Source organism: Ochotona princeps, chromosome X, assembly GCF_030435755.1.
Source record: "Ochotona princeps isolate mOchPri1 chromosome X, mOchPri1.hap1, whole genome shotgun sequence".
Classification (NCBI taxonomy): domain Eukaryota; kingdom Metazoa; phylum Chordata; class Mammalia; order Lagomorpha; family Ochotonidae; genus Ochotona; species Ochotona princeps.
The window spans coordinates 6,200,266-6,227,142 of NC_080865.1; the positions used below are offsets into that span (position 1 = coordinate 6,200,266).

General features: G+C 45.1%; 1 protein-coding gene across 11 annotated transcripts in view; it reads left to right on the forward strand.

The window, feature by feature from the left end:
- Nucleotides 1-26,877, forward strand: part of HUWE1 (HECT, UBA and WWE domain containing E3 ubiquitin protein ligase 1) — a 123,143-nt gene that overhangs the window by 85,546 nt on the left and 10,720 nt on the right. For 5 of the 11 annotated variants that reach the window (XM_058658227.1, XM_058658217.1, XM_058658220.1 and 2 more), the window contains 26 exons: nucleotides 533-728; nucleotides 1,459-1,626; nucleotides 3,164-3,309; nucleotides 3,930-3,996; nucleotides 4,956-5,173; nucleotides 8,705-8,916; nucleotides 9,672-9,854; nucleotides 11,647-11,819; nucleotides 12,182-12,330; nucleotides 13,092-13,167; nucleotides 14,102-14,200; nucleotides 14,785-14,918; nucleotides 15,109-15,277; nucleotides 16,645-16,873; nucleotides 17,556-17,734; nucleotides 18,008-18,097; nucleotides 18,253-18,407; nucleotides 18,877-18,922; nucleotides 20,950-21,234; nucleotides 22,475-22,730; nucleotides 22,872-23,002; nucleotides 23,285-23,499; nucleotides 23,580-23,868; nucleotides 24,003-24,105; nucleotides 24,697-25,243; nucleotides 25,821-26,421. In XM_058658227.1, the coding sequence (XP_058514210.1) occupies nucleotides 533-728; nucleotides 1,459-1,626; nucleotides 3,164-3,309; nucleotides 3,930-3,996; nucleotides 4,956-5,173; nucleotides 8,705-8,916; nucleotides 9,672-9,854; nucleotides 11,647-11,819; nucleotides 12,182-12,330; nucleotides 13,092-13,167; nucleotides 14,102-14,200; nucleotides 14,785-14,918; nucleotides 15,109-15,277; nucleotides 16,645-16,873; nucleotides 17,556-17,734; nucleotides 18,008-18,097; nucleotides 18,253-18,407; nucleotides 18,877-18,922; nucleotides 20,950-21,234; nucleotides 22,475-22,730; nucleotides 22,872-23,002; nucleotides 23,285-23,499; nucleotides 23,580-23,868; nucleotides 24,003-24,105; nucleotides 24,697-25,243; nucleotides 25,821-26,421 (5,116 nt within the window). The remainder of the gene's footprint in view (nucleotides 1-532; nucleotides 729-1,458; nucleotides 1,627-3,163; nucleotides 3,310-3,929; nucleotides 3,997-4,955; nucleotides 5,174-8,704; nucleotides 8,917-9,671; nucleotides 9,855-11,646; nucleotides 11,820-12,181; nucleotides 12,331-13,091; nucleotides 13,168-14,101; nucleotides 14,201-14,784; nucleotides 14,919-15,108; nucleotides 15,278-16,644; nucleotides 16,874-17,555; nucleotides 17,735-18,007; nucleotides 18,098-18,252; nucleotides 18,408-18,876; nucleotides 18,923-20,949; nucleotides 21,235-22,474; nucleotides 22,731-22,871; nucleotides 23,003-23,284; nucleotides 23,500-23,579; nucleotides 23,869-24,002; nucleotides 24,106-24,696; nucleotides 25,244-25,820; nucleotides 26,422-26,877) is intronic. The other 6 variants (XM_058658218.1, XM_058658221.1, XM_058658224.1 and 3 more) reach the window with 6 other exon arrangements.

Consider the following 26,877-nt stretch of genomic DNA (forward strand, 5'->3'; position numbering starts at 1 on the left):
GAGCAGCATTTTGTTGCTGTTTAGGATAGCCTCTGACCTTGAAATTCTATGGCTAAGAGTTTTCCTGAGCAGTAACATCAGGCATGCCTACGCAAGAGGGTTAGCTGTGGAATTGCTTCTAATACCAAGAAACTTGACGTTGCTAATGTCTCTCTCAATAGGGCACTGGATAGGTTATGACATTTTTTATATACCAGTATTGCATATTTTGACTCATTGGGATGACATTGGGCAAGCTAGAATCTGGCACTGCAATATGGAAGCCACCTGAGATCTATGATCTAAGCACATTTCCTGATTACTGCAAGGAGCATGCAGCTCAAATCTGAATATTTGATGGTTTAGAAATATGACGCAACTTTTTGTGAGTCATAATTTTAATCAAGTATTGATAGGACAAGGTGTTAAAAATAAAACATCTTAATATTTTAATTAAGCTTGCTTAGTATCTTAATCCTTCAATTTCCTTGACAGCGTTTGTATTTTTAAAACGCTGTGCTTAATTGGCAGTTTTTCTCCCTTTCTTTACCAGGTTGTCCGCTCAGCAGCTACAAGTGGAGCTGGTAGCACTACCTCTGGTGTCGTATCAGGCAGCCTAGGCTCTCGGGAGATCAACTACATCCTTCGTGTCCTTGGACCAGCTGCATGCCGCAATCCAGACATATTCACAGAAGTGGCCAACTGCTGTATACGCATCGCCCTTCCAGCCCCTCGAGGCTCAGGAACTGGTGGGTTTGACTTGTTTCTGGCCACGTTTGTGGTGATGGCCTGGTATAACTCCTGAGGTTTCCCTATGAGGGGGTCTATAACTTGGATGGCCTCCTTGCCTAAATGTTGCAACATTGGCTGATTTAGTCCTTTAGGTCAGTTTACTAGGTGCCTCAGCATCTTCTAATTACTTCCAGACAAATCAAGGATTCAGCCAGTGCAGTCCTTGCCTTCAAAGAGCTCCATAAGTAGGGTAGTGGGGCTTACCTGCTGCTACGGGTTACATATAACGTAGTAATTATGAGACAAATGGATGTCTGTCTTGGGTGTTGCAGTGGGTAATGTCATCTGTGCATTCTAGCCAAAGAGTTTTGACTAGTATTTCATTACAAAGAAACACTAAGATAAATGCAAGTTCTAGGATGTTCTAAAAGGTGACTGGCCTACACTTTTGAAAACTATTACAATAAAAGGATCAAAATAAAAGGAAAAAAAAGCGATCATCTCTTGTTGACAAAATGAGGCAGGAAAGAATTTTCTGAATCCAATAAAGAATCGTCTAACCCACAAGTCCTTCCTATTTGGCACTGCTATATTAAGTCCTGTAGTATTGAGTATGGCAATAAGCATATTTTCTAGTGAACTACTTAAAGATTAGCCCTAATGCTATGTCATGAGCACCTTTGAATGTTCATTTCAAATTTAGGAACTGGTTCACTGTTGACTGATTGTTCTCTTATTTTGGCTTAGCATCAGATGATGAATTTGAGAATCTTAGAATTAAAGGTCCTAACGCTGTACAGCTGGTAAAGACGACGCCTTTGAAGCCATCATCTCTGCCAGTCATTCCTGATACCATCAAGGAAGTGATCTATGATATGCTGAATGCTCTGGCTGCTTACCATGCTCCAGAGGAAGGTATGTGGCTAGCCGTCCTCACGAGTTTTGGCACTGGAAAACACACTGTTTATCTTGGGTCTGATTAACCAGCTCATGGGATAGTGTACCCACCCACTCCCTGAAGACTCAAGATGAGTTGAGACACACAAGGCAAGTCTGAGGAAGCTGATAAGTCCTGGAGCATGACCAGTACCACCAGGTAGTGATGTTTCCTAGGGCGATGCAAGTGGCCTGCTTAGGCAGGGGTGGGTAAGAGTTGAGAACGCTTCCTAATGTAAATTCTGAAATGATTCTTGAATGATGAGGGTGAGACGATTGTGGAAGTTTTGAATGAGTTTATCACCATAAAGAGGGAAGAACAAAATACTTAATAGCGGAGGCAGTATCATCTTATAATTGTAGTGAAAATATAGTATTTTTAAGGTGTTTTGTAAGCACTGAGAATATCATGATTGAACTGCTTGGAAAGCAGGGTTACATTGCATTCATGTCCTTGTGCATTTCTTTCAGGAGGTACTAAATTCAATGCAGACTGCCTTGAATAAATCAAGAAAATACTAATATTGCAGTGCTTCTCGTCTAAAAAGCACTGTGATACATACATAGAATCCCTTGCTTCCTCACCACAGAAACTGTATATCCTCTGCTCCCCAAAATAATTTAGTTATATAGCTGTGGTAACCATGTATTGACCTCCCATTTTGTAAGCCTTACACCACTGCAAGCTGATTAAAGCTTAATGATGACAGCTCAGGAAAATAAGGAGACTGACAGTTAATTGCTTGTGGTCAGAAGTTGTGGTTGCTTAGAACAACTGCATCCCACATGAGTGCCAGCTCAAGTCCTGGCTTCTCCACTGGCCGTCACCTATATACTGATGCACTATGAAATAGAAGATAGCCCAGATGCTTGGATCACTGTCACCACATGGGAGACCCAGCTGGAGTTCTAGGCTCTAGCTTTGGACTGGCTCAGTACTGTCTGTCCCTTGAAGCCATTTGCAGAGGGAACCAGTGAATGGAAAGTCTCCACATGTTTTCTTTGTCTTGACGCTGCCTTTCAAATAAGTCCTTCAGAAAGAGGCAAAAGTCCAGTTAATGTTCCAATAAGACTGGTCACTATCATAACTGTAATCCCAAAAAGTTCATGTTAAATTGCATTAAAGTTTGTTTTAATCAGAGAATTCCATGCAAAGGGTTTATGTAGCCAAAGTTCATGAAAAGTGTATATTATGAGAATTCTGTACACCATAGATGCTTGCTGTCATGCACTCATGTATGAGATAGTGGCAAGGACAAATTGGAACACACTGTGCAAGCCCAGATGGTATAGTCTGCTGCCCAGTGGGGCTTCGTTTTGTCATCACTTGTGCAATCTGTCAGTGACCCAAAGGTCATTATGCTGTGACTATGCTTACATTGCTTCTGAAAATTCAGTGATGTGTTATTCTGTAAATAGTTCTAGCAGCATAAAGTAAAGTTGACCAAGCTACATTCGCATTAAACAATTAAGTGGAATTTTGTTGATTCCTCTTTTTACTGTCCTGTTTTTATAGCCGACAAATCTGATAGTAAACCTGCGGCTATGACTCAAGAAGTTGGCCAACTCCTGCAAGACATGGGCGATGATGTGTACCAGCAGTACCGGTCACTTACTCGTCAGACCAGTGACTTCGACGGACAAACAGGTTTTTCCATTAATGTAAGTCGGTTGCAACAGCCTCTAATCATCTCCATTTGCAATGTCTGTACTCTCCCAGAACTTTGAGTTTTGCCAGGGAAATTTCAAAAGTGTTAATTTTGATGTAAGTGAAAATTATCTGTTGCCTAAAAATGTGATGTTCACATCACCAGGGTTTCTTTTTTACCTTTTGTTGGATATTATTTCCAGAAGTTATTATTTTATCTTTTTTCCTGCTTTCCAAGTTACTGTGGTTTTTTTCCTTTTTTAATTATTAAATTTATTCATTAATTACATTGTGTTGTAATTTCATAGGAACTGGGATTCTCCCCACACCCTCCCCCCATGGTGGGTTCCTCCACCTTGTTGCATAACCATAGTTCAAGTTCAGTTGAGATTCCCTCATTGCAAGCATATGCCAAGCATAGAGTCCAACCTCTTATACTCCAGTCAAGTCCAACTACCTACTTATTGGGGAGTTACTATGTTTATAATGATAGGTTTCCAAATGTTCGTGGTATGAAGGGGAAATTTCTGAACACAGTCAGCCAAAGAGTGTTTGTAGCATTCACAGCCAGTAATCTGGAAAAGACTCCTGCCATTTACAGTCTTTTATGGCTCAATGTTTGCTCTTTCCACAGAGTCAGGTCTTTGCTGCAGATGGTGCCACCACTGAGAATCCTGCTGCTGGGGCCACCCAAGCAGAAGGTAAGAAATTGTTTCTCCCTCCAGGTTTCTTCTTTGTTGGAAAAACAGCTTCTAGAAATTGTGGGTATCTTGAACTTTCTTAGAGATGTACTCAGTGTTCAAATAAAGGGCCTCTCTGTATCCTGAAATTAGTTGGAAGTAAAACTATGCTAGTTAGCATCCTTCAGTTGTGTTCTTCAGCCCACATCATGTCATTCTGGCTTCCTTGTATAAGCAGACGTCAAAGACTTGTAGTTCTAGCTATATGGTTTTCATAGTACCACGTCCTGCCTTCTAATTCCCAAATGGAACATCCTGTGGGAGCAAGACTAATGAGACCTTTCAAGAACTAATTCTTGGCACAGGTGTTTCAGGTTATACATTTTTTTGAAGATCCAAAAAAAAAGCCTGATAATTAATAAAAACATTGGTTTACTCGTTAGCTTGGGCTCCCTGCTCATGTGTAGTGCATAGTATGAGTGGTGGAAATATTGTTAAAGGAAATATTGGTGCCCACTATTTGACAGGCTGTATTAGATACTGATATGCATCAGATATATTCACTGTTCTTAAAGAACCTTGTATAGTGAGTGAGATCTGCAACAAAGATAGGAGGGCATTTATGCAGGAAGTTATTAGAGCTGAACTGCATTCGTAAGTATGCACCAGGCAAGCATATGAGAACAACGCAAAGTATACATCACAGCTTTAGCATGCTAGTACTAGTAGAATATTTCTAGAGCGTAAAATTATATATAAAAGGAGGAAAGGTGGGAGATGCTTGAACAAAGGTACAAAAAGCCTTTCTCTTATACTTGGCATCATGCACCTTCCAGGAGCTGCTACTTCTCTGTCCTTCTACAACAGCATGAGGAGAGCATCAGTTTAGACCAGTATAGGAGTAGTAGTATTCTTTACCCATTTGACTTGCTTGTCCCAGTTTCTAATATGAAAATGACCCATTGTTTGATTTCCCACAGCTGCTGCGACTCCAGAGGAGTCTCGAGATACGAAGAAAGATAAAGAAGGGGACCGGGCCTCTGAGGAAGGCAAGCAGAAAGGCAAGGGCAGTAAACCTTTAATGCCTACCTCCACTATCCTTCGTCTTCTGGCAGAGTTGGTGAGATCCTATGTTGGTATTGCTACCCTGATTGCCAACTACAGCTACACTGTGGGCCAGTCTGAACTGATCAAAGAGGTAAACTTCCCAACTTCTACTTTAGATGTTATACTTCCATCATTTGGGGACCTACTCTGTGTTAGGGAAGCATACATGCATAATCCAAGGATGAGAGAATCAGAGGACTCTAGAGAATTGAAGAGCTAGGTCTTTTTACCATGAAGAGCCAATAGGCTCTGTACAAGAGGAGTAGTGAGTTTGATTTCTTCTATTACAGTCTGTTGGTACAGTGTGGAGACTGCAAAAGGCAAAACAAAAATTACAAACAGCAGCTCAGTTCAGAATTTTGATATGGTAATTCAGATAAACATGAGTTTGGTTAAATAGATGCGAGGAGCTATTTTAAAGGAAGAAATAGTAAAGAATTGGATTTAGAGTAAAATTGAGCTTACCGAGCCTTTGCAAAGAACACAGAGCTTGGATTTGAAGGAGAAATCGGGGACTTGAGCCATTTCTTTCTTTTTTTCTTTTCTGTTGTTTGTTTTTAATTTATGGGTAGGGGTAGCATTTGAGGAGAAAATGTGGAATTTGAGTTGTTTATGGGACATTTAATTAGGTTGGGATAAATAAAGAGTTTAGCTATTTATCTTCCAGATGTACTTACAAAGATACCAGATGTAGTAGCAATATAAGTAAAGATGAAACGTAAGCCTAACTGTCCAGCAATAGAGCTGTGAAAAATAATGAAATTCTGATGTATGCCATGGTAACAGAATTATCTTTAAGTTAGATTTCTCAAGTTAGTGGGTGCTTTGAAACTCTCACATTCCCGTATGTCTAAAAAGGATGCCCAAGGAAGCTGGTTTTTATTCATGAAGGGGGACCTTGTTTTGTGGGTTATGTCATTGTTTCATGGTTGGTTAAGCAGCCAGTAGTCTGAGAACGGGGGGAGCACAGATGTCGTAGAATCTAGATCTGAGAGCAGCTGTCATTTCAAATACTATTTTTACCTTGATTACGAACTGTGCACAACCTGAGAAGTCAACTGACTCGCAAGATGCTCCTCTCCAAGTGGTTCTGTGTCTCCTCTGAATGCGATCTTCAGTGTGTGTGTTCTCTTGTGTTTGCTTTCTTTCCTTAACATGTTTGCAGGCTTAGTTTTGCCTGTCATTTCTAAATTCCATCTATTCTGTTATGGAATGGTTGGGTAGTTTCCTCTGTTTGGAGTCATAAGTAGCACTGCCATGAATGTTCTTTGTGTTTTGGAGAAGATACCTAAGCACTTTGGTTGAGTGGTATGTGCCCAGGATTAGAATCACTTTGCTCTAGAGTATGTATTTGTTCAGCTTTAGCAAATTGCACAAACAATTCTCAAGTCATTTTTGTTGATCTCTATCTTTACTGTCAATCTGTTGGAACTCTGATTCTTTCATCCCCTTAGCCTTTGTGTTTTACATTTCATCCACTGTACGACAATTTTTATTAGTATGTTTTTATGATGGTTAAAATTATGTGTTCTCTGGAGAGTATCTGAATCTTTTATTCTTGCTAGGCCATTCCATTCTTTATGTCGTCTGGATTCAAGTCCTTTCTGGTTAAGCTTTATTTTGAAGTTTTTATTAATTTCTGACCATCTGGATTTATACTAGTATCACTTGTGAGGTAAAACAATTAATTGTAAAGTTACTAAGAATCCAGTGATCTGCTAGTACTGTGTACCCAGGGGGTAACTTACAAATGCTATTGTAAGAATAATGCCACATTCATTTGACAGGAGAGAAGGCTCAGAATGGTAAGTAAGTTGCTCAATACCACTCCTCCAATTAGCAGAAACTCCTGCAATGCAGAGCTCTCCTCCAGTTTTCACATGGCATTAATTATTTTCTTCAGAAAGCAGTTTTAAGTTTGCATTAATCACTACCAGAAAGTTAGTCTTTATTTCTAGTAGAATCAAAAAGGTCACTTTAAAATATGCAAGATGGAGGCATTTCATACATTGACAAGTGTTGTGAAACTATTGCATAATTCTAAATGGTTTAATGGATTTTTATCCAAAATCTGAGTTATAAAAAGAACAATTGAATTTCTGTCAAAGATAAGGAGTTACCATGACAGACCTCACAAAGAAACAAAGTTTGATGACTTAATTTCCTTCCCTTGTTTTGGCCTTTTTGGATTTTTGGTTTTTGCTATTTTAACCTTTGTTGAATATTTTTTGCTTAGATTTGTCTGTAACTGGAACTTTTTTATGTTGAGATTCATTTATTTGAAAAGCAGAGCAACAAAGAAAGAGAGAGAGAGATCATCCACTAGTGGTTCGTTTCCCTGATGGCTGCAGCAGCCTGAGCTGGGCCAGGTTGAAACCAGGAGCCAGGGACACCATCCTGGTCTCCCATGTGAATGTTTGAAGCCCAAGAATTTGTGCCTACCTTCCCAGGCACATTAATAGAATTGCTACTTATGTAGCTTGTACCTTTGCTCATTCCAAAGCAGAGCAGCTAGGACTCAAGCTCTGTTAGATGTCTGTGTCCCAGCAACAGCCTGACCCTTCTGCCTCACAGTGGCAACCCTGCTGTCAACTCTAGCCAGTTTGAAGCTCAGGGTTGTAGTATTATCAGTGTCAGCAAATACTGTAATCTAATTAAATTCTAAAGGGATTGTTAGCAATCTAGGAATCTAGATTTAATTTCTTTACCCTTGAATAAAATTTGTGTAAGCCGCTTTTGCTTGGGTCTCAAGATACCCATCTATCAAGTTGGGGGACTTCATCTCTTTTGTAGGTTTTCTGTGAACAATTCTATAAAATGCCATGGATAAAAATGTTAAGAAATATCAAGTAATAACTACATGACAATGTCTAGACTGTATTGGGAAACAAATGGGTTTTTTGTTTGTTTTTTTGCTGTGATTTTATTTTCCATTATATAATTGTAAAGGTATAAGCACATCCCCTCTCTTTCTTCCCTCTCCATCATCCCACGTTTTGCAATAATACAGTCCTTCAGCTATAGTTTTTGACCCCAGCTTTCTGCTCTTTAAGTGTGGCATAACATGCATTGTGGTTATTAGAAGCTTTATGAAGCTTCCAAAAGGCTTTGTAATAGAATTGCTATTTATGTAGCTTGTACCTTTTAGCCTTGGTTTTCTCCCTTTTTAAAGATTGATTTATTTATTTTTATTGGAAAGGCAAATATACAGAGAGGAGGAGACACAGAGAGGAAGATTTTCCATCTGATGGTTCACTCCCCAAGCAGCCGCAACGGCTGGAGCTGAGCCAATCAGGAGCTCTTCCGGGTCTCCCACGCGAGTGCAGGGTCCCAAGGCTTTGGGCCGTCCTCAACTGCTTTGCCTGGCCACAAGGAGCTGGATGGGAAGCAGGGCTGCCAGAATTAGAACCAGCGCCCATATTGGATCCCGGCGCGTGCAAGGCGAGAAATCCAACCACTGTGCTATCACTCCGGGCCCAGTTTCCTCTTTGATAAAATGTATCTGATTAGCATTCACTGGGTGACTTCAATGAAAAAACATGTATGCTTATACCATATTGCTGTGCATGTGGTAAGATATACTTGTGCTTGTGAGTAACTGTCATGATTAATGACTTTGCAGGACTGCAGTGTGCTTGCGTTTGTGCTGGACCACCTCCTCCCACATACACAGAACGCAGAGGACAAGGACACACCTGCCCTGGCTCGCCTGTTCCTTGCCAGCCTGGCTGCTGCAGGGAGTGGCACAGATGCACAAGTAGCCCTAGTGAATGAAGTAAAAGCAGCCCTAGGGCGAGCACTGGCCATGGCTGAGAGTACAGAGAAACACGCCAGGTAAAATCTAACCCAGGCCTGACCCAGTGTTAATGACCAAGAGAGTTAATCCATAGTTTCTTTTACTGCTTGTACAAGAGTTCTGGTCATGCTGGCATTTTATGCTTTTCATCTTTGCAAATAGTTCAGGTGCTTCATAAGTCCCCAGAATGCCGATTATGTTTGGGTAACATTTTTGCAAGTACAAGGGGGCATTTGCCTTGCGTTTGTAGAATCTACAAGCAAGATACTAACCATGTTAGCCAGCTTTATTTTTGGTAGTGTTTCCAATTTACTTATTTGGATGTTAAATTTACAGAGACAAATAGATGTACACAGAAAACGATATCTTTTATCTGCTGGTTCATTCTACAAATGGCTGCAGGAGCATTTTTTTACCTCTCCCACAGGGGTGGTTTGTTTGGGTCCAAAGATTTGGCCCATCTTTTGCTGCTTTTGCAAGCACATTAGCAAGGAGCTACATCAGGAGTAGAGCAACTCAGACATGACCTGGAACCCATTTGTGATATTGTTACAGGTGGCATCTCTACCCACTATACCACAACGGCAGTCCCCAGAATTGTTTTTAAAAATATATGCTTGTGGAATATAGATCACACTACTGTCAAGGGGGTACGTTCTCTTGTGTTCAGATGTTACTTCCAGAAGAAAACAGAAAAGTCACCACAGTGTTATTTTCGGCAAGTTAGTGAGGATGCGGCTGGCCAATGGGAACTAACTACTCGCCTGATGGAGGTGTCGTGCTTGTCTCCCAGGTTGCAGGCAGTGATGTGTATCATCAGTACTATCATGGAGTCTTGTCCCTCCACCTCCAGCTTCTACAGCAGTGCCACAGCTAAGACCCAACACAATGGCATGAACAACATCATCCGACTCTTCCTGAAGAAGGGATTGGTTAACGACCTTGCCAGGGTGCCTCATAGCCTTGACCTAAGCAGGTAAGTGGGTGAAGGGTTGTTTTAAATTACTAGACTACCTATCTAGTAAAATGAGTTTTAATCCCATCTAATACTCAAATCCGTAACCAGAATCCAATTAAGATTTTATCTACATCTGGTTATGTCCTCTTTGGCATTGCATAATGAGTAGTCCTGACAGTTTATAGTCCTTACTTTGGTCAGTTCATTTCTCTGAGGTTTAGGGATGGCTGCTTTTACAAATTAGTAGCTGGCATTTATCTATGAGTTAACCCAAGAGGGAGTTATTCTGCAGTGAATTGCCAACTGAAAAGGAAGGATAAAACCTTTTGTTTCCAATTGCCAAAGTAAAGCCACCCGAAAGCAAAGTTTTGGGGGTGCAGAGGAGACTATTTTCTAAGTGGTCACAGAGTCCTTCATGAAAGTTTGTAGAGAAAGTAAACTTTAAAGGTGCAAAAAAAAATTGAGATAACCAGTCATTCTTTCTCATGTTCATGTGTATGACTTTGTCCATTTGATTAAAAAACAAAACACTATCCCTTGTGGTATGTGGACTGATTAAATGAGATTGTTTACCATTTCCCTTTTGACTTCTGTTGATGAGAATTTAAATATTGCCTTACATGATGGTAGCAATTGCATCATCTAAGAGGTGAGCTGTTGATAATGTAAAATGGGCATCCTCTAATTATTCCAATTATGTTTTTACAACATTTGACTATTTTTAGAGAACCCAGGCTAGAATGTCTGTCTACAATGTGTAATTGCTCCTGTGTATTTAGGTTCAGGAAGATTGCTTTTTGCTATCCCCCCAAAATTAAAAACTGCAGAAGTGATAATTGTCCTTCTTACATCACCTCAGAGACACAAAATGTCAGCTGTTCATTGTTGATCCCGAATTGATTACTGGGATCACATAGTTAGATTTCTGCTTTGTAATTAATAAGTACTCATTGAGGTGCTGATTATGTGAATGTTTTAGGACCTTGATCTTATGCCTTCCTTGGTGATTTTTTTTTTAAATGTCTGCTTGCACATATGATGCCCTGATTCTATGTATTAGCTGGTGTTCTTTAATTAAGGACTCCCTGTCATCACTTTCCTATCCCTGTAGTTGTAGGTTCTTTTTATATTCAACATATTTTAGTCCATTACTACTATTGTTTTTTCTTGGTACTACTTTGGCCCATTTATCCCACCATTCATGTTTACAAGACTACAGGCACCTGAGGTTCCCTCTGCTATATTACAAGAACAAGCTGTTCTAATGAACCTAGCTTTCTTTTACCTCAAGATATCAGAGACCATTATCTAGGTAATGTGAGCACATGTATATGAATATGCATATAGAACATCAGCAGAGCCACCTGCTTGGCTTCCATGCATTGATACACCTGCAAGTCCTTCACCTGCAAACCTCACTGTGTAAACCATATGAAGCCCTGCAGAGTATAGTTTGTAATCCATAGGTCTTAAAACCTTTAAGCTGTTCCTGTGACCATTGTTGATTTGGGGGCTTATAGCTGGTGGAGGGTTTTCTTGCTTACATTTGAGCATCCAGCATACCTACTGCCTTCCAGCTAATAATTTGTTCTTTACATGCCCAGTATGGCCCCACAAAACATGGCATTGATTTAACCTTTGTTTTGGGGGTGGGAAGAGTTTGGCCAAATAATACTTTCTTCCCAGTACTAAGTGGAATATTACTTCTTCGGCCCCTTTCTCCTTTAATAGCTTTTGCTGTAGGAGCCTCTGTGGAAAGACACCTGGTATTTCTGTGCTCATTCCATCTCTTTATCTTCCGTTATCTCAGTCCCAACATGGCCAACACAGTCAATGCTGCTCTAAAACCTTTGGAAACACTGTCCCGAATTGTGAACCAGCCCAGTAGCCTTTTTGGCAGCAAGAGTGCTTCTAACAAGAACAAGTCTGAGCAGGATTCCCAAGGAAACTCCCAGGACTCCAATAGCAGCCAACAGGATCCAGGTAGGGAAATCAGAGCCAATGGCGTGGAGAGCTAGAGGGGAGGGAGTATGTAGCTGCTTTACGGGCATGGAATCACAACTGTTCTGGCGTGGTATTGTTTCCCTGGGAACCTGCTGGCCTTCCAGAGATCTGTCTTAGTGGCGTGGGAATGTGCCCCACAAAGAATGCCTTCAAATTGTAGCCTTGTTTGGCTATCCTCACACGTAGCCTTGTCTTTTCCTTTGTCGCCCATTCGTTTATTTGCTGAGAATTTGTATGTGAACTTGCCCGAGGAAGGGACCGTATTGTCTTCGCACTTGCCTCGTGGTGCCTAGCACATAGGCACCCTTTGATTATTTTTGCTGGTTGGTTGACTGTTTCAGGCGAGCCTGGGGAAGCAGAAGTGCAGGAGGAGGATCATGATGTCACTCAGACAGAGGTGGCAGATGGGGATATCATGGATGGGGAGGCTGAAACCGACTCAGTGGTGATTGCTGGGCAGCCTGAGGTGCTCAGTTCACAAGAGATGCAGGTAGGGAGGCAGATCACCCAGCATTCCTCTGTTGCGGCGCTGAACCCAAACCCCCAGGTGGTGTGGGTGGGTGAGTACTTCAGATCCTTGCCTCAATGCTGTCTGCTTTTCAGAGGAACCCAGATGATATGCTTAGTAGGTGCTCAGTAAATGTGTTTGAATTGTTTTAAAGGAGGGGTGGGGGCAGGGCCAGGCGCCATGTATATTCTGTGAAACAGTATAGATCCCAACCAGAAAATTTAGGCATGTTGAAATGTTGAAGTTCTATAGAAAGCTGGCCTGAGGCCTTTGGGCCCAGGGTCTTTGATTTCCTTGGCTCTGGTCATTAATGGAAGCTCTTAAAACTGCGTTCTGCCTGTAACACCAGCTCTTGCTAAGGCATTAAAATGACAGTCTTCGAAAGACCCTAAAGAATTTAGTGTAATCGCTGGAGCTGGTGGTAATGGGTAAGAAATGGGGCCTACAGTCCTAAGCTGTTGGCTATACGGAGATCTGCATGTATGTGTATGCCTTGACAGTGTAAAGACTAACCTGGTATCAGACCATGGCAATGGACCCATTTGAAGGACAGTCTGAGTGTGGATTGGCAGCACGTGGTAGTTTCTGTGCCATTAGCACCAAGTGTGTGGTTTTTATGTAACATCTTCTGTCACACATTATCCTAGAAATGTATGCTCACTTTGCTGGCTTTTTTTAGGGTTTCAGTGCTGGCACAATGATAGATTTGTGTGCATCCATATGTATGTTCTATTTCTCTCCAGGTTGAGAATGAGCTGGAGGACCTGATAGATGAGTTGCTTGAGAGGGATGGCGGATCTGGGAACAGTACAATTATAGGTGAGAGCCCCAGAACTGAGTATAGGCTCTTCCTTTGCCTCAGTCTCTCTTGGGAGGACCCTTTTTCTCATCATCTGCTTGCTCAGCTCTGCCTAAGGGCTCATAGCCAGCCTAGATTGCTGCTTGTCTTGATGTTGACAGTCTTACAGATGAGAAATTCACAAGCCATCTCCAGGCCTGTGGCCGGTCTGAAGCATTGCCTGTGGGGGGGAGGTGGTGGGGGTTACTGACCATCAGTATAGATGATACATCAGGCACATGGAAAGATTGTTAACTCATGGAGGCCTAGGGGTGCCGTAGGGTGAGAAAGCGCTTTCCTTTCAGTTCATCATCGAAGTCCGGGGGCTTTCTGCCTCTGAGGCTCAGTAGCATAAGAAGAGTGAGCATTCCCAAAGAGCGGCCCTTTTTAAATCGCAGAGGGAGACTGCAAAGATGCCCTGCTGACACCTGACTTCGAAGGGTGTGTGTGTTAACTCGTTTTTATTTTATTGGTCAAGGAAATCCATGGATAAATGGAAGTAGACATGTATTCCTAAACGATACAACGCTTTTGCACACCCACTGTCCTCTGTGGTTTCACAATGAGTGGGATTAGCAGGGCAGATGTGATCATCCCATTTTACAGATGAGGAAACTGAGACTCAGACAGGTAAAGTGACTGGCCAAGCTCATCTAGTTAGTTGACAGCAGAGAAGAATCCAGGTCTTCCTCCTCATCAAAAAAAAAAAAAAAAAAAAAAAAAAAGGAAAGGAAGAAAGAAAAGGAAAGGAAGAGAAGAAAAAAGAAAAAAGAAAAGAAAAAGAAATTTCTTTTAAAATTAAAAAAATTAAAACCAGTGGATATCTGCTAGATGTACATAGCTACTTTAGGCGCACCCAGTCTGGAAAGGGAAGTCCTCTGTTGTTCAGTGAAGGCTCTGCTCTGTAACCTTCAGTGAGCAGAAGTGGAGAGGATGAATCACAAGAGGACGTGCTGATGGATGAAGCTCCTTCCAACCTCAGCCAAGCTTCCACCTTGCAGGCCAACCGAGAAGGTGAGAGTGCCGAGGCCAGAAAGGCCTCCCTTCTTGCCCTGCACGTCTGACAGACACTACACTAGGGTTTTCCTGAAGGCAGCTGCCCACATGTGCAGAATAAGGAAGCATCTGTCTGCATGCGCTGACATACACCATCCACTTTATCCTCAGCCAGTGTTTCAAATAACATGTTACTACTGCTTGCCCAAAGTTTGTCACTTCTTACTTGGTTCGCTTTCTTCTCACCCACCTGCTGTCATCGCTCCAGATTCCCTCTTACCAACAGGATGCAGTCAATAGAAAACTAGGGCTGGAAAGACAAGGGGGCACCAGCAGACGTGGCCGAGTCCTAGACCATGGCTCCTCAAGCACCGCCCTGTAGCCAGCCTCCACATTCAGCCACCCTGCTCAGCGTGTTGATGCATTGATTGGCACTCTCAGGAAGTCGGGGCTGACTCAATAAGTCTGTGCATCACCCCACATCTGGTTCTTCCTCTCCGAGTCAGACACCCCATCGCCTTCCCACTCAGTCTGCCGGCCTGCAAGTAGTCTGTTTTCTAGCCACTGAGTGTTAGTCCTGCAATGTGCTCCCTTTGTTTTAGATTCCATGAATATCCTGGACCCTGAGGATGAGGAGGAGCACACTCAGGAAGAGGACAGCAGTGGCAGTAACGAGGATGAGGATGATAGTCAGGATGAAGAGGAGGAGGAGGAGGAAGATGAGGAAGATGATCAGGTGAGGGGGGACTGTGTTTGGGTTGGTTCAGATAATCTCTTCTATAGGAACGCAGAGCTACAGAAAATCAACAGTCTGGGTTGCTAGCTATGCTCAGCACCTCCCTCCCTCGTGTGCACATGTGGCCATGACATCAATCTTCAGAAAATCCTTACCTGCAGCAACTCTCCATCTCCTATTTTCCCTTAAGGAGGATGATGAAGGTGAAGAGGGAGATGAAGACGATGACGACGATGGCTCTGAGATGGAATTGGATGAGGATTACCCTGATATGAACGCTTCTCCCTTGGTCCGATTTGAGCGCTTTGACCGGGAGGATGATCTCATCATTGAGTTTGACAACATGTTCTCCAGTGCTAGTAAGACTCACAGGGGCTCAGCTGGGTTTTATCTCTTGATTCTTAAACCCTTGTCTAGGGTAATCCAAACAGTGAACCACAGCAGCTGTCAGTCTGATTAAAAACAGCGCTTCTTTTCCTATGCTGACTTCCTGGGGCAAGGGATATCTGAATTCATCTCAGTGGTGTGTGCTTACAAGAAGGACTAGTGAGAGACCACTTTGTTCTCTCCACCTCGGTAAACAGGCAGCCTTTTTAGAGCCTGGACAACTTGATGATTTGCTGATTTTAGGAAAAAAAAAAAAGTGAGACCAAAGCTGACTGCGTCTGGCACCTGTGTGCACGCTGCAATGCCAAGGCAATCACTAATCCTTATGTTTGTGACACTCAAATCTTGAGGGTCTGAATGGACGCCTTTGTGCTGGGCATTGGGGGTGGATTTGAACATATTCACTCTGTTCATCAAGGATACATCTTTTCCAGGCAAAGAGTGAATATCTCTCTGCCTCCTTCCCACCTCAACATCTAAGTTTTCCTTTTAACATCAAGTTAATAGACAAATTCTTAGAATCAAGCTGTCTTGAGAGGGTAGGTTTTTACCTCAAATCGCAAACATAAATACAGCATAAAACGCTGAATTGGTCTGTTGTCTTGGCCAAGTAATATCTTACCTCTTTGAGCCTCAGTTTGTCACCTGTAAATGAAAAGTTGAAAAGAAATTAAAAGGGTTGGATTAGGTCATTTTAAGGATGACTTCAATGATTCTTGTTGCTTTTTTTTTTTCGTGATTTTCTTCGGTCTTGCTGAGAGTTGAGCCTCTGTGCATTCAGCATAGTGAACAAAAATTTGAGGATTGCCTAGTGTGTTCTAGGTGTTAGGGATCAGAAAGCAAGAAAGCAGTCTTCGTCCATCACAGGAGTTTACGGTCTCTTTGGAGCAACAAATAGCAGACATAGCACAGAAGTATGGAAAGAAAAGCCCAGAATAAAGGACGATCTGATCCGATCTGTACAAATCAGGTGTCACAGAGGAAGTGACCTTTTAGGCCAAGAACAGATCAGGTGAAGAAAGGGAAGTGGAGTCTTCAAGGTGAAGGGAGCAGCCTGTGTCTGAGGGGCTGGAAGCATCACTGTGGCTGTAGTGTGCAGAATGGATTATGAAAGGGCACTGTGCATTTTATTACGAGGTTGTTGCAGTATGTAGGTGAGAGATGATGGCAGAAGCTATTGTAGTGTCAGTGATTGTCGAGGATGTGTGGGAATGAGGGAGAAAGGACAAAGCTCAGGTTTCCGTGTGAGGAAGCAAGGCCCAGGATACATGGTTCTGCTTAAACAACCATGAAGCAAATTTCTTGTGGGCACTGATCCCTTTGCGTATTATCCTTGCAGCAGACATCCCCCCATCCCCAGGAAATATCCCTACCACCCACCCATTGATGGTACGTCATGCAGACCACAGCTCCCTGACGCTGGGCAGTGGCTCCTCCACAACTCGCCTAACCCAGGGCATTGGACGCAGTCAGAGGACGCTGAGGCAGCTGACAGCCAATACAGGCCACACCATTCATGTTCACTATCCTGGAAATCGCCAGCCCAATCCTCCACTTATTCTCCAGAGGTAGGTTCCGAAGGGAAGACCCTTTGGGTTCACGGTAACTCTCACAAAGACTTTGCTAAGCTTTGACATTGTCTGGGCTTTGGGAGGGGAGGATTTATAGTCCACTGCTCAATCTCTGTCCCTCTCCTCCCTCCCCCCACTCGCTTTCCTTCTCAATCTCTGACACAAAAGTAGGATATCTGCCCTATTTTGTCAGGGGTTCCATGTATAGCCTTCTGTATGGTTTATTTTACATAAAAGTCCAGGGCACTCCTATGCCAGGCACTTAAATACTTTATATACAAAGCCAGGACAAGATGTCTCTGCCTACAATTTAGCAGAAAAAAAGCCTTTTCAAAGAAGTAAAACAAGGTGAATTCAAATATTGTCATTTTCGGGCCACAAACTATCGAGAGGGTATATCAGAGGCATTATCCCCTAACCCAGTGCCTGGCACATGGAAGCTTAGCAGCACTCAATGTTCAGGAACTATGGAATTAATATGCAACCTCAGCCCAAGTAAAATTCTCAAAACAGGTATGTGTGATAGTCACAAACAGTCCTGTAAGTTTATTGTGCAGATTTAGATTGATAATCCTGTTATGCAATAGTGAGGGATCCAGAAAAAGATTTTGTAATTGTAATAGGCTGAAGGGAGCCTTTGAGCTTAACCATGACCATGGTATCCACCATTGGCCTGCAGGTTGCTCGGTCCCTCAGCTGCTGCTGACATCCTTCAGCTGAGCAGTAGCCTTCCCCTACAAAGCCGAGGCCGGGCCCGCCTCCTCGTGGGCAACGATGACGTCCACATCATTGCCAGATCCGACGACGAACTACTAGATGACTTTTTCCATGACCAGAGCACAGCCACCAGCCAAGCAGGCAAGTTGACAAGGCAAATGGTAGGGTTGAGTTTCTGGGATACTTACATATACATATATTCCCTTCAAAAATTTGAAATTTCTGCCTTGAAGGATCTTCATTTCATAGGAGCCATAGCAACTCATTGACTAAGTCAAGGGCAACACAAACCTGATTGTTTCTAGATTCCTGACCTTGGTGACAAATTTTGGGTTTTGTTCAGCAACCGCTGCCGCTTTGGATCAGTTGACACTTCCCAAGGCCAAGAATCTTTCTTGTCTTTGTTCACTACAGGAACCCTGTCCAGTATCCCCACGGCCCTAACCCGCTGGACAGAAGAATGCAAAGTTCTTGATGCCGAGAGCATGCACGACTGTGTCTCAGGTGTGTGTCAGCTTGCTTATCAGGACAAGTGAGCCTTTGGGGCTAGGCCAAGTTTTGGAGGATTGTCTTCCCTACGATCTGCCTGCAAGCTCTTCCTCTTAGCTTTTTCTCCATCCCCACCAGTTTGGTGTCTGATGATTTCCTCTTTGCTACAGTGGTTAAAGTACCCATTGTCAATCACCTGGAATTCCTAAGGGATGAGGAGCTGGAGGAAAGGCGGGAGAAACGAAGGAAACAACTGGCTGAGGAAGAAACAAAGATAACTGACAAAAGCAAAGAAGATAAGGAGAACAGGGAACAGAGTCCACAGGTAAATGCCCAGGGCTGGAAGGACTCAATCTTTGGCTATCTCTCCTGTAGCTCTCATGTGATTCTTGCATACACATGATAACCGAGTCCCTGAAGAATCCCACAAAATTCACATTGAACTTGGGAAGGTATTTATTCCACATTCGCTGTAGATTTACCTTGTTTTCTTTCTAATTCAAACCCAGAGGGAAATTTATTTTTCAAGTGACCCTCTGGGCAAAAGCTAGAGCCAGGATTGGAATGGCTGCTCAACAGTCCCAATGCATGGTGACTACCTTCCACGACTGCAGCTAGACAAGAAAAGAAAGTCACTCCACTGCTGGTTACTCCTTCCATTTCTCCCAGCAAACCACCAGGGTGGGAAACCTAACCAAGATGACACTGTAGCCACATCTCATGTCTCATGATAGATGAAGGGATGGCACCTGTCATATGTGAGTGACCTCTTGACCTGTCCCTTCTCTTTGCAGTGTGGTGGATCTAAGACAAGTGACTCCCCTGATCGGAACCTCTCAGGTAACTCTCCCTTCCTTTCCCACCTGTTGCTAATTGATTCTTTTCCAGACCTTTCTGTATAGCTGGCCCATGGGGGCTGAAGATGGACACTGGTGCTCTGTGGGATGAGGTAGTAGATTGTATAGTTTTAGGGTCATACCCCATCTTGGAGATAACTATACAGTCTACTGTCTTTCCTACGGTGGTACACTTCTCTTCCAGCTGGCTCTCTGTTTAGGGTTTTTTGGTTATGCTTCATTCTGACACCTGTTTGGTAAGGTCACGTGTCCTGAGTGGCTCTGACCTCCAGAACTGAGCATTCACACCATTGAGATGATTAGCCAGTCCTGTGGTGAACGCTCTGATATGGCGCTTCACAAGAACACCTGATGACAGTGGTTCTCAAATGCCACTTCTCACTGGAAATGAACAGAATCGCAGAGATTGGATGCACTTTTTGTTGTATTTCATGTTCATCGTGTTCTTCCTAGTTTATTGAAATCAAAAATATTTCCAGTGAATGTTGCCGATGAGATTTCCATTCTTCAATGGCCTAGATAGTAGTGGGTGTCTCCTACATGAGTCTGTATGCTTTTTTGTTTGCTTGCTTGCTTGTTTTGTTTTGTTTTTAAATCAAAATTTTGCTGGTCTTAAACAATCTGCTTCGGGGAAACATAGCTCTGTAGGCTACACCATATGATTGTACGCTTTTATTACTTTTTGTATCCAATCTTAGTGAAGGTCAGTAGCCTTTTAGAATCACATTTTGTGATTGTAACAACTGGTTTGTATGGTTTCCTGTGTCTCCCTCATCCCCATTTCCTCGGAACTTTCTTCTGCTTCTCCATATACCTTCTTTGGCACTTATGTTGGGAGATCATTGTTCCAAAGCCTACACTATATATTTTTTTAAGTTTTATTTTATTTTTTATTTGAAAGAGTTACGGAAAGAAGGAGGCGGAGATCTTCCATCCACTGGTTTACTCCCATGATTGGCACAATGGCTAGAACTGGGCCAATCAATAGTCAAGAGCCTTTCTCCTATATGGGTGCAGGGGCTCAAGCACTTGGGCTATCCTCAGCTGCTTTTCCAGGCCATAAACAGGGAGCTGGATCAGAAGTGGAGCAACAGGACTAGGGTAAAATAGAAGTGGCACCACAGGCAGGGAATTAGCCTACCACACCACAATACCATTCCACACAATATTTTTAAAGCAATGAAGGAAGATAAGTGTCCTGATGCCCTTAATCTAGCAAAAGGTCTTGGAAAGGGTCTGCTGCCAGGTAAACTAGCGTTTTCCCTACTTCCTTTACTTGAGGATTCTGCTCATGCCGGGGTGAGGTAGTAAGTTGTATTGTTGTGGGGTAGGGATTTTGGGCCCCAATAAGAAGATAACTATACAACTTACTACTTTCCCTGATGTGTGGCATATTCACATTTATCCTGCACAGTGTTGCTTCTGTTTACTAATGTGCCTTGAATAATCAGGACTTAGGGAGAAGGGGTTTAAAAGGGCAGACAGTATTTGGGGTACAGCACATGCTCTCATTATAAAGTGCCTTTTCCTTTCTTATGTGGGGTATTATTTTACTCTTAGGCATGAACTCAAGCACATTTCTATTCAGATTACTTCATGTGCTTAGTAATACAGAACAGAAATGTGCACAGGGGGATAGAAAGTGTACTTTGAGGCATTTAAGGGACATTCTGTTCTTTGGTTGTTCCAGACCAATGACAGGGTCGATAGACTAGATTTTCTGCCTTCAGCTTTCCATTCAGCTTCACCCTATGTATGTGGCCTAAAACCTTCCCCATCCAGCTGGGGCACAGAAAGGATTTTATTCTTGACATCCACAGAGAGTCATACTCATTCTTAGGACAGATTGTGCTGGGCCTTAACGTGAGCAACCAAGGAATTGGTTGTGGAGAGCATTCTGCACCACTAACTAGATGGGATACATCCCAAGATGCGTGTGATGGTTGGGGTGGCTCCTGTGATCACTGGCCGATTTCCCCTTAACCCTCATTGTTGTTCTTTCCGAGAAAGATGTGACTCCCATGCCTGACAGCTACCCAACAACACCATCTTCCACTGATGCTACATCTGAGTCCAAGGAGACCCTTGGCACTCTGCAGCCCTCACAGCAGCAAGCAGCCCTCCTAGCCCCGCCAGCCTTGGGACAAGGGCCTCAGGAGCTGCAGTCCCCGGCTGGAGAAGGAGGGGGCTCTACACAGCTATTGATGCCTGTAGAGTCACAGGAATTGGGTCCCACAAGGCCAAGTGGAGAAGCAGAAACCACTCAGATGGAGTTATCTCCAGCTCCCACCATAAGTGAGTAGAATCTCTCAACTTTTGAGAAACACAGGAAAGGGGGGAAATCACTGCCTTAGCTTTCCTGTTTGAGAATAGCAGGCACTCAAATCTGAGAGGCTTCTTTTGCTCTCAAGTCATTCTATTTGAATATCTAACGCTGGCGGTGGTGCTGGCCATTTCCTAAGGCAGTTACTCTGCCCTAGGCTACCATGCCAGCCTTATTATTTGATTTCTTAGGAAAAAATAGTTCTTTACAGTAGTTGGTGTTTTCTCCATGAATAAGCTGAGAAATTCCAAAGTGAGCCCAGGGTCACTAAGTGGTTAAGTTGGGGGTCTATCTGGCTTTAAGAGTTGACTTCAGCAGAGCCAGGATGGAAGCACATGGCTGCACATACACAGCTCTCCCATCCTCCTAGTAGACTCCATTTTTCTCAGGGCTCTGTTTCTCACTGCTTTAAAATAAGGCCTCAAGCTTCGTGGTTCACTATCCCTACCTCCTTGCCATCCATCCCTCCCTTATACTCTGCTTCCAGTGGTGTGCGCTGGAGAGCCCTTACTGTCCTGAGTGAGGTCTTTTCCTTCAGGAAAGCTTGTTTGCTTAGATCATGAGAACCTATTACGTGGTTGTTCAAGTGGTGCCTGCAGGGAATCTGAAAGGGACAGAATTCAGGGTTCCTTGAGGAAGTGACAGCTAAGCATTCAGGGCAGGCCTTGTGGTGGAGCTGGTCGAGAAGCCAGGCACTTCCTATCTGGAATATGAGTGCATGGTTTGTGTCCCACCTCCACGTCCAAGTCAGTTCCTTGGCCAGTGTACTTGGAGGACCAGAAGATGATGGCCCGATTACTTGAGTTCCTGCCACCTACAAGGGAAGCCTGAATGGAGTTCCTGCTTCCTGGCTTCAGCCTGCCCCAGCCCTGGCTATTATGGGCACTAGGAAATGAACCAGCTGGTGGAAGATTCTGTGTGTGTTTGTGGGAGTTTTGTTTTGTTGTTTTTGTTTCTGTCACCCTCCTTCCATCTCTCTCCTCCCCTCCCCTCTCATTCTTTATCACCTTGTCTTTGAAATAAATAAACCTTTGTGAGCATAAGATGTCAGCAGGTGAGACTGAGGGGGAGCCACTGACCAACAGGGAATGAAGTCAGAGAAGTGACAGATGTGAGCTGACTGCCCCTAAGGAGCAGCCTAAGAAAAGAGCTCATCTGTCGTGCTGCCCTGATTCGAGGCAGAGCTAACCTCTCCCTCTGACTTCTTCGCAGCCTCTCTTTCCCCAGAGAGAGCTGAAGATTCAGACGCATTGACGGCTGTCAGCAGTCAACTGGAAGGCTCTCCCATGGACACCAGCAGCCTGGCTTCCTGTACCCTAGAGGAGGCTGTGGGTGACACCTCATCAGCTGGCAATTCTGAGCAGCCCGCAGCAGGCAGCTCTACTCCTGGGGATACCCCAACAATTGGGGCAAATGTGCATGGCCGGGGTGATGGGTCAGGGGAACCTGCCCAACCAGCTGAGGACAGGTAAGGACCGTGTGGGCAAGAGGATGGCATGTGGTGGTGCTCTGGGGACGTGAGCCTGGTTGCCGTGAGAAGGGCTGCTGTAGCAGGGTTTCAAAATACGAAATCCTGATGCCGAGAACAATCAAGACTGATTTTCCTCAGCTCTCCCCCTGCATCCTCTGAGAGTTCTTCCACCAGAGATTCTGCCGTGGCCATATCGGGAGCCGATTCCCGAGGGATCCTGGAGGAGCCACTGCCTTCAACAAGCAGTGAGGAAGAAGATCCCCTAGCAGGTAGGCTCCATATGTGCACAGAGCATGCCAGGGTTGGTTCTAGTAGGCCTCGGCAGGAACCTGGCTGCCAAACAGTCCCATCCAGATGGAGAGCATGCATAGAAAGAGCATAACTAGGCCGCCTTGAATCAAAGGAAGGTGGGTGGGTAGGTGTGCCTGGTCCTGTGTATATAATGAAGCAGTACAGTGCTGAGGGCTCTTAAGCAGTGACCTGGCTTGTTTTTGAGCATCGTGTCAGTTCATCTGTGGGTCTTTTCACATCATGATCTGCCCTTCCCCCAGGTATCAGTCTTCCCGAAGGCGTGGATCCCTCTTTTTTGGCTGCCCTACCTGATGATATTCGTCGTGAAGTCCTACAGAACCAGCTGGGCATCCGTCCACCGGCCCGGACTGCCCCTTCGAGCAATAGCTCAGCTCCTGCGGTCGTGGGAAATCCTGGAGTGACTGAAGTGAGCCCCGAGTTCCTGGCTGCCTTACCTCCAGCCATACAGGAAGAGGTATGTCAGGAGGAAGATGGTGGGCCAGGCAGGCTGTGTGGCACAGGATACGTTCCTACTGACTTCCTTCTACTCCATAGGTGCTGGCACAGCAGAGAGCTGAGCAGCAGCGGCGGGAACTGGCACAGAATGCCAGCTCGGACACCCCCATGGACCCTGTCACATTCATCCAGACTCTGCCCTCAGACCTCCGCCGTAGTGTGCTAGAGGACATGGAGGATAGTGTGTTGGCCGTGATGCCCCCTGACATCGCAGCCGAGGCTCAAGCCCTGCGACGAGAGCAGGAGGCCCGGCAGCGGCAGCTCATGCATGAGCGTCTGTTTGGGCACAGCAGTACCTCTGCACTCTCTGCCATTCTCCGAAGTCCGGGTACAGAGGGAGGCAAGTGGGAGGGCTCTGGACTATCTCGCTTTGCCACAGGAGTCTCTGTTTATTCCCCTTTGCCCCTCCCGGACCCAGTCTACCACCCCCGACTCCAGACTCACACTTTGCTTTCCTTACAGCTTTCACCAGTCGCCTGAGCGGCAATCGTGGAGTACAGTACACTCGCCTAGCTGTGCAGCGAGGTGGCACTTTCCAGATGGGGGCTAGCAGTAGCCATAGCAGGTAATTTGGCTCTTTTTCCACCTTCCCTTGAGCTATCGTCAGCTTCCAACTCTGCTAATCCAACTCCTTTGATTTAAAGGTAGAGGAGCCAGAATCCAAAGAGGCAGGCGGGGTGACCTCTAGGTCATGACTTTGAATGAGTAGGAGAAACTCATCTTTCCACTAACAAGGCTGAATTAAGTTGGATCCAGCATGCCAAAGAAATGTGAAGGTGGCAGGTAGCCCCCAGGCGATCTAGAACAGACAGAAGTAAGCATTAGTTCCTGGCCTGCGCATGTGCAGCCAGGTTCCCCCTGTCTGTGTGGATGAGCTGGGCTAGAAAGGGTTGGTGTGTCCCAGTTGCTGTATGAGCTGGGCTAGAAATGGTTGGTGTGTCCCAGTTGCTGTCACCTGGCCCATTCAGTAGAACCTTTTAGTAACTACCTCATCAGTGGGTGATACAGCAGCACTGTAGAGACACAGGCACTATGAGGTGCCTGGTCCATTTGTAGCCACTCATCAGGGCAGCACTGGGGTGAGCCTTCCTGGAGGTTGCAGCGCATTCTCGTCCCCAGCATCAAGCGTTACCCCAAATCCGTGCTGTATTTCTAGGCCTTCTGGCAGCAATGTGGATACTCTCCTCCGCCTCCGAGGACGACTCCTTCTAGACCACGAAGCCCTGTCTTGTCTCCTGGTCCTGCTTTTTGTGGATGAACCGAAGCTCAATACGAGCCGTCTCCACCGAGTACTGAGAAATCTCTGTTACCACGCGCAGACCCGGCACTGGGTCATCCGTAGCCTCCTGTCCATCTTGCAGCGCAGCAGTGAGAGCGAGCTGTGCATTGAAACTCCCAAGATCTCCGCAAGTGAGGAAAAAGGGAAAAAATCAAGCAAAAGCTGTGGATCGAGCAGCCATGAGAACCGTCCCCTGGATCTGCTTCATAAGATGGAATCCAAGAGCTCCAACCAGCTCTCGTGGCTTTCTGTGTCCATGGATGCAGCCTTGGGCTGCAGGACTAACATTTTCCAGATCCAGCGTTCAGGCGGGCGTAAGCATACGGAGAAGCACACAAGCAGTGGCTCCACTGTCCACATCCACCCCCAGGCTGCTCCCGTGGTCTGCAGACATGTTCTGGACACACTCATTCAGTTAGCCAAGGTGAGGAGCGTGGTGGAAGCCAACTCCTGGGGATGGTAAAGGGATCCTGTGGGAAATCCCAGCACCAAGGTGGCTAGTGAGTCTCACTCTGTGGGGTTTTGCCTCTTTACCCTTTATAATTTGTGATCTGCAGAAATAATGAAGAAGGGATTCAGGACATGTGACTAGGAAGTGATAGAAGTGCACCTAGAGCTTAGTTCTGGTGTGCTCGGTGTTCTTTCAGGCATGAGCCCTGCTACCATGTATGAAGAGCCTGCCATGTGCCAGGCACTTGTACAGAATGCATCATCTGATGTAAACTCGACCACTTGGCAAGTCAGTGTAGTTGTCCTCCCCATGACACTAAGGCTCAGAGAATTTTACCTGTCCATCTGTTTTGCTTCAGAGCTCTTGTTATTTCTCAAGGCCACTCTGCCATCGGTCGGAGAATGCTCCTGTATGACCCCTCCCTCTTGTTACCAAAGCCATCTACAGCGAAAGAATATGGGGGGCCATTATCTGTCTTTCCCCACAAGAAGGCAGCCTTGTCCACTGTGGAGGCCACTGTAGACCAAGCCTGTCCTTCTCTCCCTGGCAGGTGTTTCCCAGCCACTTCACACAGCAACGGACCAAAGAACCAAACTGTGAGAGCGATCGGGAGAAGGGCAGTAAGCAGGCCTGCAGCCCGTGTTCTTCACAGACCACCAGCAGTGGCATTTGTACAGACTTCTGGGACTTGCTGGTAAAACTGGACAACATGAATGTCAGCCGGAAAGGCAAGAACTCCGTGAAGTCAGTGCCAGTAAGCTCTACTGGCGAGGGCGAGACCTCTACACACAGTCTCGAGGCCTCTCCATTGGGGCAGCTCATGAACATGTTGTCGCACCCAGTCATCCGCCGGAGCTCCCTCTTGACTGAGAAACTTCTCAGGCTCCTTTCACTCATCTCAATTGCTCTCCCAGAAAACAAAGTCTCAGAAGCACAGTCTAATTCCAGCAGCAGTGCCTCCGCCAGCCCTGCCACCTCGTCCACCACGTCTACCACCACTACCACTGCCACCTCCTCCACATCCACGCCCACCGCAACCACCCCCATCACTTCTTCTCCCTCCCTGGTTGCCGCCTCCGCTGTCACCACCATTGCTGTATCTGCTTCAACCACAGTGACTACCCCCACAACTGCTACCACTACTGTTGCAAGTAAGTATGGATGGATGCTGGGAATGCCTACCTCACCCCTTGCTACCCACTGCCTCAACCCTCAGCCCAGGTAGGCCTCCTGGCATGATAGTGGATCAGCTGGTCTCCTCCTGCCCCATAAGGACCAGCAGGCATTCCATGACAGCGGCTTCCCTGGACTAGGTACCAAAAGAGAATGCCTAACTCCTCCAGCATGTTCTCAGAGTAGGGTGTGCTGTGGTGTTAGGATAGCCAGACTAAACCTACAGAAGGTGGAGACTGTAGCCTGCTGCAGATCCAAAATAAGTAGCTGAAATGTTAGGTTTTATAGAATGCCTGGGCCTCTGACACGAGAAATATATGGGACAGGTGCCTGGGATTGTGTGGAAATCCCAGCATCCCCAAACATTTCAGCTTAGCTGTGGCGGGCAGGTGGGCTTTCATTCACCTTGAGAACTTTCCCCGACCCCACCACCG